We start from the raw sequence: 13,291 nt of genomic DNA, 5'->3' as shown, positions 1-13,291 counted from the left end.
GTATGGGTATTTTTAATTTTCATTCTAGTTTCTTCTGTGTGCTACATTTTTTTAAAAGTTAAGTGCGTATGGTTGAAGTCCTTAGGAAGGGGATTGCTTTCTTTGGCCAAAGATTACAACTCTGTCATATACTTAATGTGTATACTGAATATCATAGAACATGAATTGACAATGATTTCCTCCATCTTTCTTAAAAAGGGAACTTTAGACATTTGCTAGCTTTTAGTCCTGTTGGTTGGCTTTGATCATATAGAGAAATATCACATTGTTAGGGATATACCTTTATGCTCTAATACAGAGTATTTTAAGCATCTAGAAGAACATTGCTTTGCTTTGTCAACTTTACAAAGCTATGATTATCTTTATAAAACCTCACCTTTTTTAAACATTTATTTTTATTTTTTTGAAATTAAACTAATAATTACACCATTTTGCTCTAGCCCCTTCCATGCACCCCCCCCCCCTTTTAAAAACAACAAGCAGCGGGGCGGGGCGCGCGGGGGGGGGGGGGGGGACGGGGACGGGACACACAGACGGGACCCAACTCAGTGACTTACTATGTAGTCCGTCTAGCCCAGAATTTTTACTAAGTGGACAGTACCAGTATGAAACTCAAGGTGATCCTCCATCTCTTTCTTTCCAGTGCTGGGATTACAGGCATACATCACCATACCTGGTTTAAAATTTTTTTAAGTTATTTCTTCCTTTACAGCAATCCTAAATTAAACTTCTCTCCTAGTTGCTTTTTTTATTGCTGTGATAAGACAGCACAACCAAGGCAATTTATAGAAGAGTTTATTAGGGTCTTATAATTTCTCAGAGGGTTAGAGTCTATGACTATCATCATGGAGAAAATGGCAGCAAGCAGGCAGGTGTGGTGCTGGGGCAGTTTGTGAGAGCTTACATCCTGATCCACAAGTGGGAGGCAGAGAGAGCTAACTATAGGAACAGCTCTTGGAACCTCAAAGACAGGTGACACCCTACCCTCACCCCTCAACTCCCCAACCCCTCCTAAGACTTCACCTCCTAACCATTCTCAGACAGTTCCACCAATTGGGAACCAAGCATTCAAATATATGAGCCTATGGATGCCATTCTCGCTCAAACCACCACAACTTTAATGTCCATTGAATTTAGTGTCCATCATATTTGAAACCAAAGATTTTTAAATCTTGTAATTTTTTTTTTTTTAAAGATCCTACCCATGGAATAAAAAATTCTAAACTTTAAAACTAGAGAAGTAGTCTTAGAGGTGATTTTGCTTTTCTTCTTAATTTTGTAGATGGGGGAAAGATGATGTATATTTAATGTAATTGGTATATGTAATTGTTTAGTTGGCGGCAGAAGCAAAGTTATATACAGATTCTCTAAGCATAGATTTCCCACCCACCCACCCCCACATTATACTGTGTCTGCAAGTTTTAAGATTAGTAGTTGTGACTAACTATTCAGTCAGGGCTGACCTGGAACTCAAAGAGATCTGCCTTTGCCTTTGCTTCTGCCCCTCTTTGCCTCTGCCCCTTGCCTCTGCCTCAGTGGAGATTAAAGGCATGCACTTCCACATCCAGCCTTTCTTTTCTCTTTTTTCCTTTCTCCTTTTTTTTCCCCTTTTGACAAAGTATCACTGTGTAATGCAGATTGTTTTTAAATTCACAGCAGTCTTCCTGCCTCAGCCTCTGGTGATATCGCAGATTCAGACTATCACATAGCATAGGCAGCAGTTTTTTAGTTCATATTTGGGCACACTGGTAAATCTTTATGGCCCATTGGAAATAATGTAAGTGGGAGAAGAAAACAAACAAACAAAAAAAGCAAGGAACTCTACAGGTTAAGAATAGGTATTTTGATCTCAGACCAGCCAGGTTTCACATACCTATGGTTGGCTACATTGAAGGTAAGAACAAAATTAGTTGTGAGGTTCAGTTATTATTTAATAAGTTTGTGACCTCTGTTGATCTATTCTTGGTCATCACCATTTTATTATCTTAAATTACAGTGCTATGGCTGTTTCCTGAAATAATATACCTTAACCCTTTGTCCATAATAAGTTCTCCCTGGTGCTATGTTCTCTTACTTGTTGGTCAACATTCCCACCCTTCATCTACATCTGACATTTCTACTTTAGCTTGTTTTGGTATTGCTTGAACAACTGCAAAATTAGAGAACACTCAATAGTGCTTGGAGAGAGTTTCAGAGTACAGACTGAATTGACAGTAATTTACCTAGATTGAAATTACTTTATACTCGGTTACATATTTGGTGATAAATATTGACTGCTATTAGGAACTTTTAGTTGAACACCAAATTCTTTAAAATTTGTTGGGAATTATTTTTTAGAAAAGTTTTTTTTTTCTTTAATTGCCTGTACAAAACAATGTCTCATAGTATTGTATTTTTTTTTTTTTGTACAGGTAGAATTTAAATAAAGTTTGTATTTGGTGATAGTACCTGTTGGCATTTGATGAGACAAAGTATCTTATAATGTGTCTAACCAACATGTGTGTTTAGGTTGGTGATGGTTACTTAATATATTATTAGGAGCAACTTCATTAACTACATTTTTTATAGTTAACCTCTTTCTTGACAGATTATGCTGTTCATTTTTTCTTTGGGAGTTGATTTTTTTTTTTTTGGTCCATTTCATTAAAATAAATTCATTAGCTTTTCTAGTAAAACAGCCTCTTCTTTTTTTTTTTTCCTTTTATTTTACAATACCATTCAGTTCTACATATCAGCCACGGGTTCCCCTGTTCTCCCCCCTCCCACCCCCTCCCCTTACGTCCAGCCCACCCCCCATTCCCACCTCCTCCAGGGCAAGGCCTCCCCCAAGGACTGAGATCAACCTGGTAGACTCAGTCCAGGCAGGTCCAGTCCCCTCCTCCCAGACTGAGCCAAGTGTCCCTGCATAAGCCCCAGGTTTCAAACAGCTGACTCATGCAATGAGCACAGACTTTGTCCCACTGCCTAATTGCCTCCCAAACTGATCAAGCCAATCGACTGTCTCACCTATTCAGAGGGCCTGATCCAGTTGGGGGCCCCTCAGCCTTTGGTTCATAGTTCATGTGAAACAGCCTCTTCTTAGGCAGAGGAGCCCATAGCAGGTTCTATTACATTAGAGCAAATCTTAGATCCTTATTTGAATTTTGATTATTCAGCTCTTTTATTATTATTAATACTCAGAAATCTAGGCGCTTAAGCTAAGATGCCTAGAATGAAAAAGAAAGACATGGAAACACATGATAAAATATGTGCAGAAGAGAACTAGGAATTGGTCTCCTTAAAAGTAGTTCCTTTATTTGTACATGCATGTGTGCATGAAAGTGGTCAGTTACTTGGGTTACTTTGAAATAAAGGTTATGGGAAACCTATATCCCTCAATAAACAGAAAAGGGAAATTTAGACGTGCAGAAAAAGATGAGGAAAATTAACTCTTTTGAAAGTATAATTGAAGGAATAGAAACTATTCCTTTCAGTACAGGTTATAGCCATATCCTTAAATGTATCTCTCTAAAAGCCCTTATCAGCTATCTCTGGTTTGTTCTGTTAGTATCCTTTCCATTGGTCTTACTGTGGCAAATGTAAGAGATACATAGTTCTGTGCTTCATGCATAGGATTTTGCAATTTAGGTTCCCAAATGTAATTGACAGCTATGGTAGGATATCAAAAGGTATTAGGAGAATAAGGTGTAGATGAGCTTTAAAGGACAGATGTTAACACATTACTAGTACAGCTTTTCAGGATTTATTTCTACAGCACTCAGTCCTGTATGTTCTTAAGGGTGAAGGAATTTCTGCTCTCCTATATATCATTTCACTGAGTGCAATAAGGAAAATGATGGGTGGTTTTAGGGATGGTTTCAAAGCTTTCTGATAGGATAAAACAGAATAGGGAAAAAAAATAAAACTAATGCAGTTTTGATATCATTGATCCTGAGGCTTGTCTGGCAAGTAGTCTGACCAAAAACCTCACATTTAATGGTTATTTTTGAGCTATGCTTTTAGTTCAAAATTTTATTACCAATAAACAGTTGATGTTAACATATGCTGATTTTATTTTATAATCTACTTTTAGGGGAAAAACCTAGAAAATTTAACTAAGGCAGTTCTGACAATCTTCAGTTTACTAGTGACACAAAGATTACCAGAGAGAATTTGATTAGTTAAACTTCAGGGGAATTAGGGGTAAATATATAAATTTTACAGTATAGAAGGGGAGAATATGCCCTAATTATTATAGTGGTGATTGAAGATTTTCTAAAGAGGGCTAGAGAGAGGAGGGCGGTGATTCACTAGCAAATGTCAACACATGCACCTGCAGTGTGCTCTTTCTAACTAAGTCTCACGTTTCCTGCCTCTTCTAATTCAATCTGAAATGATCCTTGTAGCCCAGTTCTTGCCCAAGTTTATTTTTTGTGCTAGTCACATCACACTACATCAGCATTTCCTAAAGAGACCAGAAGCATTTTTTTTTAACCACTGTACTTTGTTCATGCCATTTTGTGTTTGATCAGTTTTCTCTTTCCCTTTCCATTGAAAATTTTACCCACCTATCTTTTCGATTATTTGAAGTCTTTCTAATTTTCTCTTAAAAAGAGCTTGTTTCTAAATGTATATGTATGGGAGTACTTATATACTATATATATGTGTGTGTATGTGTACATATATTTTTACTACTAATTTAGAGCTAGACTATTTTTTAATTTGTATGAAATATTTGTTTGTTAATTTAACCCTTCATCTATTTTTGAGGGAACACTCTGAACATAGCATTAGCCCCAGAAACTTCAGTTTTCTTACTTCTCTTTACAAATGTGTCAAAAATTTTGTTATTTGCTATAGATCTAAATGATTGCTTCCCTCCTGCCTTCAGTCCCTCCCTCCCTCTCTCCCTTCCTTCCTTCCTTTTTTTATACTTTGATTTTTTTTTTTAGAAATCTGTTTAAAAAGTGACCATTATTTTCAAGTATATTTAGCAATGTGTGTTTTTGTGGAATTAGTGCTATTGGGGATTTAGGTTTATATAATTTTCTATTTAAACTTATGATTAAATGAAACAGTTCTTTAACTGGAAAAATCAGTAGAAATAATCTGGTGATATAACTTGTTTCTAGACTATTAAAATTAGCAACAGTACTAGGAACAGTGATGTGTTCCTTTAAAAAGTTTTTTTCCAGTGGAACATATGCTTTGCCTATTTGAAAACGGTGAAACTTTCTAAGCATTGCATTATCAAAGTATTTCATACAGTTTTTTAGTAACCATTTACCGTGTTGTAAAATTCTGTCGGAATAAAATATTTAATAGTGATGTTCTCTAGTTTATGCTACAGAGACCATAGTCTGGCTCTCTATGTATTTTGGAAAGATAGGAACGAAAGATAACAACCAAAATTTGAATAACCTTTAGTGGTATTCTCCCCCTACTCTTCCCCCTCCCCCCCTTTCTGTTTTTCTGGGATGTGGAATGCTCAAGTGTCACACAAGAGAAAAACCAGTAAAAATTTAGGCAGGAAACCAAACTTACGTATGTGAATAAATATATTGTCTGTTAGGTGAGGAGTCCTGATCAGTAAAGAGACTGTAGAGTTTTTCCTTCCCAACAAATAGCCATATTGGTTGTATTCAAGTGATGGCATCAGTTAACATCTGTTAAGTTAATTTGTTCTTCTTGTTGATGATGATTTAGAGAAGAAGAAAAGAATGATGGAGAGCTGTAGGAACAAACTTTGAAAAACTGGAGACAATACACCATAGGTTGAAAACAAAATGATTTGATTATAGATTGGAACTAACTAGTTTTAACACTAAGAAAAAAAAAAGTGGTACTGAATTTGTATGGTGAATCTTGAAATCTTGATAATAGTGGGTTTAGAAGGAAGCTATAAAACAAAAACTCTGGATCAGGAGAACATATAGTATAAAGAAATAGTGAAGAAAGAGTACCAGTATTTGCAGAAAGAAAATTTTGAGATAAGCTGTCTTACAGCTGAGGAAGAACAGCAACAGCCAGCTGAGATTGGAGCTGACAGCTGCCCACAGATGTTAAATGTGACAGAAAGGTATGATTATTAAGTTATTAGTGTTATAGTTACAAGGTGATTACAAGACCTACCTATTTGAGGAAATAAATGTAAGCCAGAAGACACACACAGACAGACAAACACACACACACACACACACACACACACACACACACACTTTTTAAAAGGAATTTTTATCAATATTCTAGTAATGAGATACTGAAGATTGTTTCTATAACATTATAACATTAAGGAGAACTTGATTAGAATATATATTGCTGTGCATGCATTTGTGCATGTCACGTGTGTCTCTTTTTGACACTTTTAGATCTTAAAGAGTGAACATAGACTGAGCCTAATGTGTTTTTAGTGTTTCTGAATCTAGGCTGATTGCCTACCCAGAGATTATGTTAAAATAAAACCATGTTTGTCCACATCCAAAAACACTATACATTTAGGGGAATAACTAGAATTTGAATTGAGACAGAACAGGAAATATTTTTGCAGGTGAGTTGTTAACTGCTGTCATGCAGTCTTATCTTTTTTTTCCCCCTCATAAACTCTTCTTTTTTCTTTCCTAACTGCTTTTCTGCCTTTCCACTCTTCTTTCATGTCTATGCATCAGACCTGTGTGGGGTTTTTATTGTCACATGTGAACATTACTTAGCTGTTTTTCTGACTTATCTCATAAGGACATTGTGAAGCATTAGTCATGATTTTTATATTTTTTGAGACAGAGTCTCATGTGTCCCAGGCTAGACTTAAGCTCACTGGTTAGGTAGCCAGGGTTGACCTTTAATTTTTAATCTTCCTGCCTTCACTTCCTCAGGGCTGAGACTGTCAACCTGTCCCAGCACCTCTGGTTTGGTTAGTGCTGAGACTGGAACCTAGGCAAGCACTTTTCCAGCTCAGCTACATCATTATATCTTGGTCAAGGTTTTTGTTAGTATACCTTAAATGATCTAAATAGCGAATACATATTGTAACATGCTATTGTTAAAAAAACCAAAACATTAATATAACCATCACCTGGGTGAAGAAGTAAAACATTACCACCACCCTAGAAGCTTCTGAACCCTTTCTGCATACTGTTTCTCAGGCATACCGTATATGTTGGAATTGGTATCATTTGTTGGTAAGCGTTATCTTCCTGACTGTTTGTCCTTATGGAGAGCAAATGGCTGCTGCTAGATCTGAACCCAGGAACTCACATTTTTCCACTGAGCTCTCAGTCCCTCTTTCTAACCTTGTTGATGATTCTGCCCACAAATATATACTGTCTTCTCTCATTGTGCTCGCATTGATTTCCCCTTAGTTCTTTTTTTCTGTCAGCTCTTTGACCCCCCTCTCTTGTATTATACATTTCCCACCCTCTTACTAAAAATCATCTAACAGATGATTACCTATTTCTTCAGGAAGGAAGTCAAGTACTGCCATAAACAGGTGTAAAGGTCTGATGTGAAACCTATGTTCCTTCTGCCAAATAAACTGCCTAGTAGAAGTCTTTAACATTTGTAAATAAATGTGCATGTAGTCACTCGTTTTTTTATTTTTATTTTTATTTTTATTTAAAAACTAGATAAGGTGTGATTCATCAGAATAAAGTTACCAAAGACATGAATTATTTTGTGGCATAATATTTTTGTACAAAGGGTTAGCTTTTATTTTGGAAAACGCTAAGATTCAAAATAGCCACCTTAGGGTTGGAGAGATGGCTCAGCCGTTAAAGGCTAGGCTCACAACCAAAAATACAAAATAGCCACCTTAATGACTATAGAATGAATACTAACTCTTAAAAAGCTTTGCAAATAATATTATACTGGTAGAATATATGATTTGGTAGAAGTTTTAAACCAATAGAAGGATTTAAATACTATTCAACATAACTCAGTAGATGATTTTTTCGTTATTTTATTTTACTGTTTCCTGCTTTGTAGTTATATGAACATTTGTGACATTTCTATTTTAGAGACAGGGTCTCAGTTGCCCAGCTGACGCCAAACTCATTATCTTCCTTCCTCTCTACCTTCTGAGTACTAGATATACAGCAGTGAATCACCACACTGGACTTATGAGGTACTGAGGATCAAACTTAGGGCTTCTTGCATACTAAGTATGTACTCTACCATCTGAACTACATCCTTGTGCCAGTAGATTTATAGCTTTTAAAATTCAAAGCATTTTGTCATTGTTTAATACTCCTTTTGAACAGGTGGTGATTAACATGATCAAGTTAAGCAATGATGAAATAGAAGTCCATTCAGTAAAAAGAATCTCTTCCCTGAATTTGTTCTCCTTGAAAGCAAACCTTTTTTTTTTTTTTTTTTTTTTAAAGAAATTATACAGTGAGAATTTGAGGGACCAAGGAAAGTTAACTAGAATATAAACTTAGAAACAGATGCACGTGATGTCAGCATTTCCATGGAGCTTTCAAGTAAGGATGGTCTTTAATATAAATATTGTGGAAGTTTAGATATTACTATAGAAATGAAAACTTGACTCCTCACTAATGTAGTATAAAAGATAAAATGCAAATGGATTGTACACTAAAACATGGAAATCAAACTACAAGGTTTTAAAAGGAAGACTTATTTTATATAATAGACTAGAAATAGGATTAATCCCTCAACTTTCCCCTCTTTCTTTAAAATCAAACCTTCTTATGTACTCTTCTCTACCTCTCCAAAGACATTCCAGAAGTAGTAAAACTAGTTATTTACACAGATTTTTTTAAAACCATGAAATATTGTTTGTTTGAATAATTTAGAGTAAATTTAATTTTCCCCTTCTATATGGAATTAGGCCATGTACATTTAGTTATATAAAAGACTTAGGTGCTCCTTTTCAGTTTTTAATAACACTTATTTACATTATTTTTATGAATCTGATATTTAAAAATAGCTTTGCATAAAGCAAGTTTTACTGTACTACCAAGCAGAAATGCATGCACGTGTTAAAAAGTTAAGATATCTCATGTCTATATTCTTTCAGGGCAATTAAAGCATTTCAGGAGGTGCTTTATGTTGATCCCAGCTTCTGTCGAGCCAAGGAAATTCATTTACGACTTGGGCTTATGTTCAAAGTGAACACAGACTATGAGTCTAGTTTGAAGGTAAGTTGTTGGGTTCTTTTTTTTTTTTTTTTTAAAGATACAATGTTCTATTTCTCTGATTGTTGTTAAATATTAGAGCATTGAGAAATGTTGAAACTTATATTGGAGCTTTCAAAGAAAATTTATCTAGATAAAGGAACTGTATATCAACTATGAACTGGAAGAAAAATTGGGTTTCAGAATACAATGTGTTTTGATACTGAGAGCTGCCCGGTAACTAATTATACCATAATTAAACTTTCATTTTAAGTTTTGTTAAGGTCTGTCAGTAAAGGATGTTGGGGCATCTGAAATTCCCTGAAGTGATTGTTCACTATAGAGGTCACAGACAGCTACTTAATATTTTGTCTTTGACCTGGCCAGCAACCGTTTTTCTTTACATGGCTCTGTATAGATTTGTCCACTTCAACCATCAAGGCATGTCTTGTATTTAAATAATAAAAAGAGTATTTTCATGGCATTTGGACTGCTGGTTTGTAAGTATAATTATTGTTGGGGAAAGATAATATGTTGTTGGTTGAGTATCTTCTTACCAGTGGACATTCAATATTTTTCCCAATTTTCATTTTACATTAAGTTTCTTCTGCCTTCTTTGACATTATTACTAGGATTTTCATGAAAACAACACTTCCCTACATGACCAAAAATTTTAATTTGAAAAAATTACAAGTTCTAGAGGACAAGCTTATAATTTTATGAACTTAATGACTATAATGATTGCTGAGTTTTGTTGCATGCTGGTCATGATTCTAAAGGTTGTGGGAAGGGTAGAGAAGAAAGATAAAGAATGACTTCACATTTGGCTGTAATTTGAACTCACTAGTAAGGAACTGCCAAGAGGTGTTTTGTTTTTGTTATAAGTATTCCTAATTTTCTACTTTAAAAATCTAGAACAATTATGCAAATACTGTTTTTTCTCCAACTATTCATGCTTTTATAAGAAAAATGCTGATGAGAGTTAAGTAACCAAGAACATTAAGACAAATAGATTGTAAAAAATTAGACCACAAAAGTTGAAGGTAAGTACAGTAAAGGAATAGGTCGCAGCATACCTTTAAGTAGTGTGGAGAGTAGAATACTTGGAATTTTCAGTTTTCCTCAGCTTAGTGGAGTATTTTCTTAAAATATACTGTCTTATCATTGGTTTTGAAGTGGAAAATAAATTTAGATATGTCACCTTATATACTTGAGGATAGTCAGTTTTCATTAGCTATCAAAGACTCTTAACTATGTTTTATTACACAAAATGAACTTGAGCATTTTACAATATTGTCAAAATATCCCTCTTAAGTTGCAGAAGGGTTGGTAGCAGTTTAACAAACTTTATTCTGGGTATGCAGAATAAAGTTGGTAATTGGGGGGTGGTAATTAGATGTGTCCCAAGTAATAGAATGTAGCTATACCTGAATGTTAGTACAATGAGAATTTTAGTAATTGTATGGATAAAAATCTCTTGTTTTCATGAAAGCAACAATACTAAAAGTTTCCTTAAATCAGGAGGTACAGTGTTCCAAAGCTAACTAGAAGCATTCCTGCTTCACTTATGAATATTCCTGTATAGTGTTTCAGGGCTAAGGTAAAAAAAGATAACGAATCTTGAGCATATTGATCTTAGCAAAAATGCTCTAAGTAAGGGCAGTCTTCTTTTCTTTTCTTTCCTTTTTTTTGTCATTTGTTTAAAATAATAGATAGCATCCAGATATTTATTAAAGTTCTACAAACATGGGTGGTTTTAAGAGCTCTTGATATTTTTCTTTTCCACAATGTCAAGGTTTTAATTTGATTTTTTCCCTTGCATTGATACTCATTTTGTAAAGCTTTCTGTCTCTAAATTATGTTTTCATTGTCTCTTATATGGAAATTTTTAGGTCTCAGCATTTTTGGTCCAAGAGCAGCTATTTTAGTATATTATTATAAGTGTTTAATATTCAGTGAGTAGAGGTAGAAATTAGAAGGAGGGTATGTTCACTTCCCCCTTAGACTGCCTCCAGTTTTTTTTTTTCCTTTTTTGTTTTTTTTGTTTTTTGTTTTTTTAACACTAGTATTACCTCCATCTAGATAAGAGTCTGATGACTCTTCTACCACATTAGACTTTTTCGTAGCAGAGTATGTTGGGATAGATGCGTTTTAGGCTACAGCATTAGCAGGTAAAAGATCTTTCATTGATCCTGATGAGTTAGTTCCCAAGGACCCACATGGCAGAAAGAACAGATTCCTGAATGTTATCCTCTGAACTCCACACATGTATGCACACACAAATACAAATAAATTTAATTTAATTAAGTAGCTCATGTATGAAGTCAAGCCTTCAGAATGAGTTGAGTAAACTGGCCCAAAGTTTCATCAAAGATGATTCCTTTTAGTTCTACTTTGACTTTTTTAAGGGGAGGAGGGATACTTTTATAGGCATATAAATTGGTTTCTATGCCTAGTATAGTGCTATCATTTATTAGTAATGCTCAATAGATAGTGATCATCATTCTTTAAGGAGAATGATCCTGTCTTCATGTTTTATCTTTTCAGAAGTATTTCACCTTTCATCTCATTAGCTAGAAATAAAACACATGGCCATTCCTAATTGTTTATCGAGGATGTCATTCTTAGAACCTTTGAGCAAGGATCAAGTCCCTAAATATATTATTCCTACATAATGGAGGGATCAGATGAATCAAAATATTTTAGTCGTGAGGTTACTGTGAATATTCCATCTATTACAGATCAGATCTTTAAAAAAAATTCATGTGTTTGTGGAAGTATATGCATATATGTGCAGCTCTGCATGCTTGGAACCTAGAAGAGGATGTCCTTTTCACTCTCCACTTACTCCTTTGAGGCAGGGTCTCTTCCTAAACCCTAGAGCTCATAGTTTCTCAGCTAGACTGGAAGCCAGCAAGCCCCAGCAATTCTCCTTTCTTTGTCCTCTTCACAGCTGAAGTTACAGACATTCATAAGACATCCTGCTTATTACATGGGAGCTGGTATCCAAACTCTAGTCTGCATGATTGTACAACAAACACTCTTTAAACACTGAGCTATAGGTGCAGCTTCTGATCAGTTCTTCTCTACCTTATTTCCTTGATTGTTTTCCTAAAGAGATGTTGCTTGTATAATACTTTTTGAATGATAAAAACATTTATATAAAAATAATTTATTTTCTTACTAGATTCCTTTTATCCATATATGAAATGTATTCCAAAGTTTCCTGGTTTATTTCAGCCAGTGTTTCATAATATTTTTATCAAAATATATCTCTAAAACAGATTCATTCTATTTTGATACTATATAAAGAGCTCTCATAGCAGGCAGATTTGGTTTTGAAATTTGATCCTGCCATATACATAATTAATTGTGTAACTTTAGTAAAATTACTAATTTCTGATTGTTTCTATGTCTACTAAGCCAGAATACTCATGCCTACCTCGTAAAATTGTTATGAAGGTGTACATAAATTTGTTATATAATATGAAATATTATATAATTCTGTTTATAACATACATATGTTATAAAGGTGTACATGGATAAACATTTATGTACGTATACATAATCATTCTGTATCTTATAGCCTTTTTTTTCCAGCTATAAAGGAGTGTGAGATAGGATCGCCTTATTAGCCTGAGCTGATCTAGAACTTGCTATCTTCTTGTCTCAGCCCCACTGCTGGGATTCACAGGTGTGTGCTTTCATGTCCAGCTTCAGTCCTTTAGTTCTCAGTTTACTATACTTTTTAGTACAGTTTGGTTTTGATTTCGGTGCGGTGGTTCCCCCTCCCCTTGTTGTTTTGTTTTGTTTTGAGATAGGATCTCATGCAACCCATGCCAGCCTTGAACCTATCAGAAGTTAGTCCTGAGCTCTTTTTTTTTCAATTAAATTTTATTTTATGTGTATGGATGTTTTGCATGAGTGTGTATCTGTTTACTACTTGTTTACCTGGTGCCCGAGGGACTAGAATTATAGAAGTTTGTAAGCCCCTATAGGGGTGCAGGGAATTGAACCTGGGTCCTCTGAAAGAGTAGCTGTTGCTCTGAATCACTGAGCCATCTCTCCAGCCCCTAGCCCTGAAGTTTTGATCTTCCTGCCGTCTGTCTCCTAAGTCCTATGATATGTGTGATATGTATGTACTACCATGACTTCATTGGTTGTGTGTATATTTTTGTTTTGTT

The 13,291-nt window shown here is 34.9% G+C and overlaps 1 protein-coding gene across 12 annotated transcripts in view; it reads left to right on the top strand.

Annotated features, from left to right (window-relative positions):
• The window catches only part of Kdm6a (lysine demethylase 6A), a 158,136-nt gene that overhangs the window by 75,597 nt on the left and 69,248 nt on the right, over positions 1-13,291 (top strand). For 11 of the 12 annotated variants that reach the window (XM_076562900.1, XM_006997080.4, XM_006997077.4 and 8 more), the window contains exon 6: positions 9,011-9,131. In XM_076562900.1, coding sequence (XP_076419015.1) covers positions 9,011-9,131 — 121 coding nt within the window. Of the gene's footprint in view, positions 1-9,010; positions 9,132-12,785; positions 12,802-13,291 lie in introns of those variants that run through there. The other variant, XM_076562901.1, reaches the window with a different exon arrangement.

Source organism: Peromyscus maniculatus, chromosome X (assembly GCF_049852395.1).
Source record: "Peromyscus maniculatus bairdii isolate BWxNUB_F1_BW_parent chromosome X, HU_Pman_BW_mat_3.1, whole genome shotgun sequence".
NCBI classification, from domain to species: domain Eukaryota; kingdom Metazoa; phylum Chordata; class Mammalia; order Rodentia; family Cricetidae; genus Peromyscus; species Peromyscus maniculatus.
This window is presented reverse-complemented; position numbering and strand designations above follow the sequence as displayed.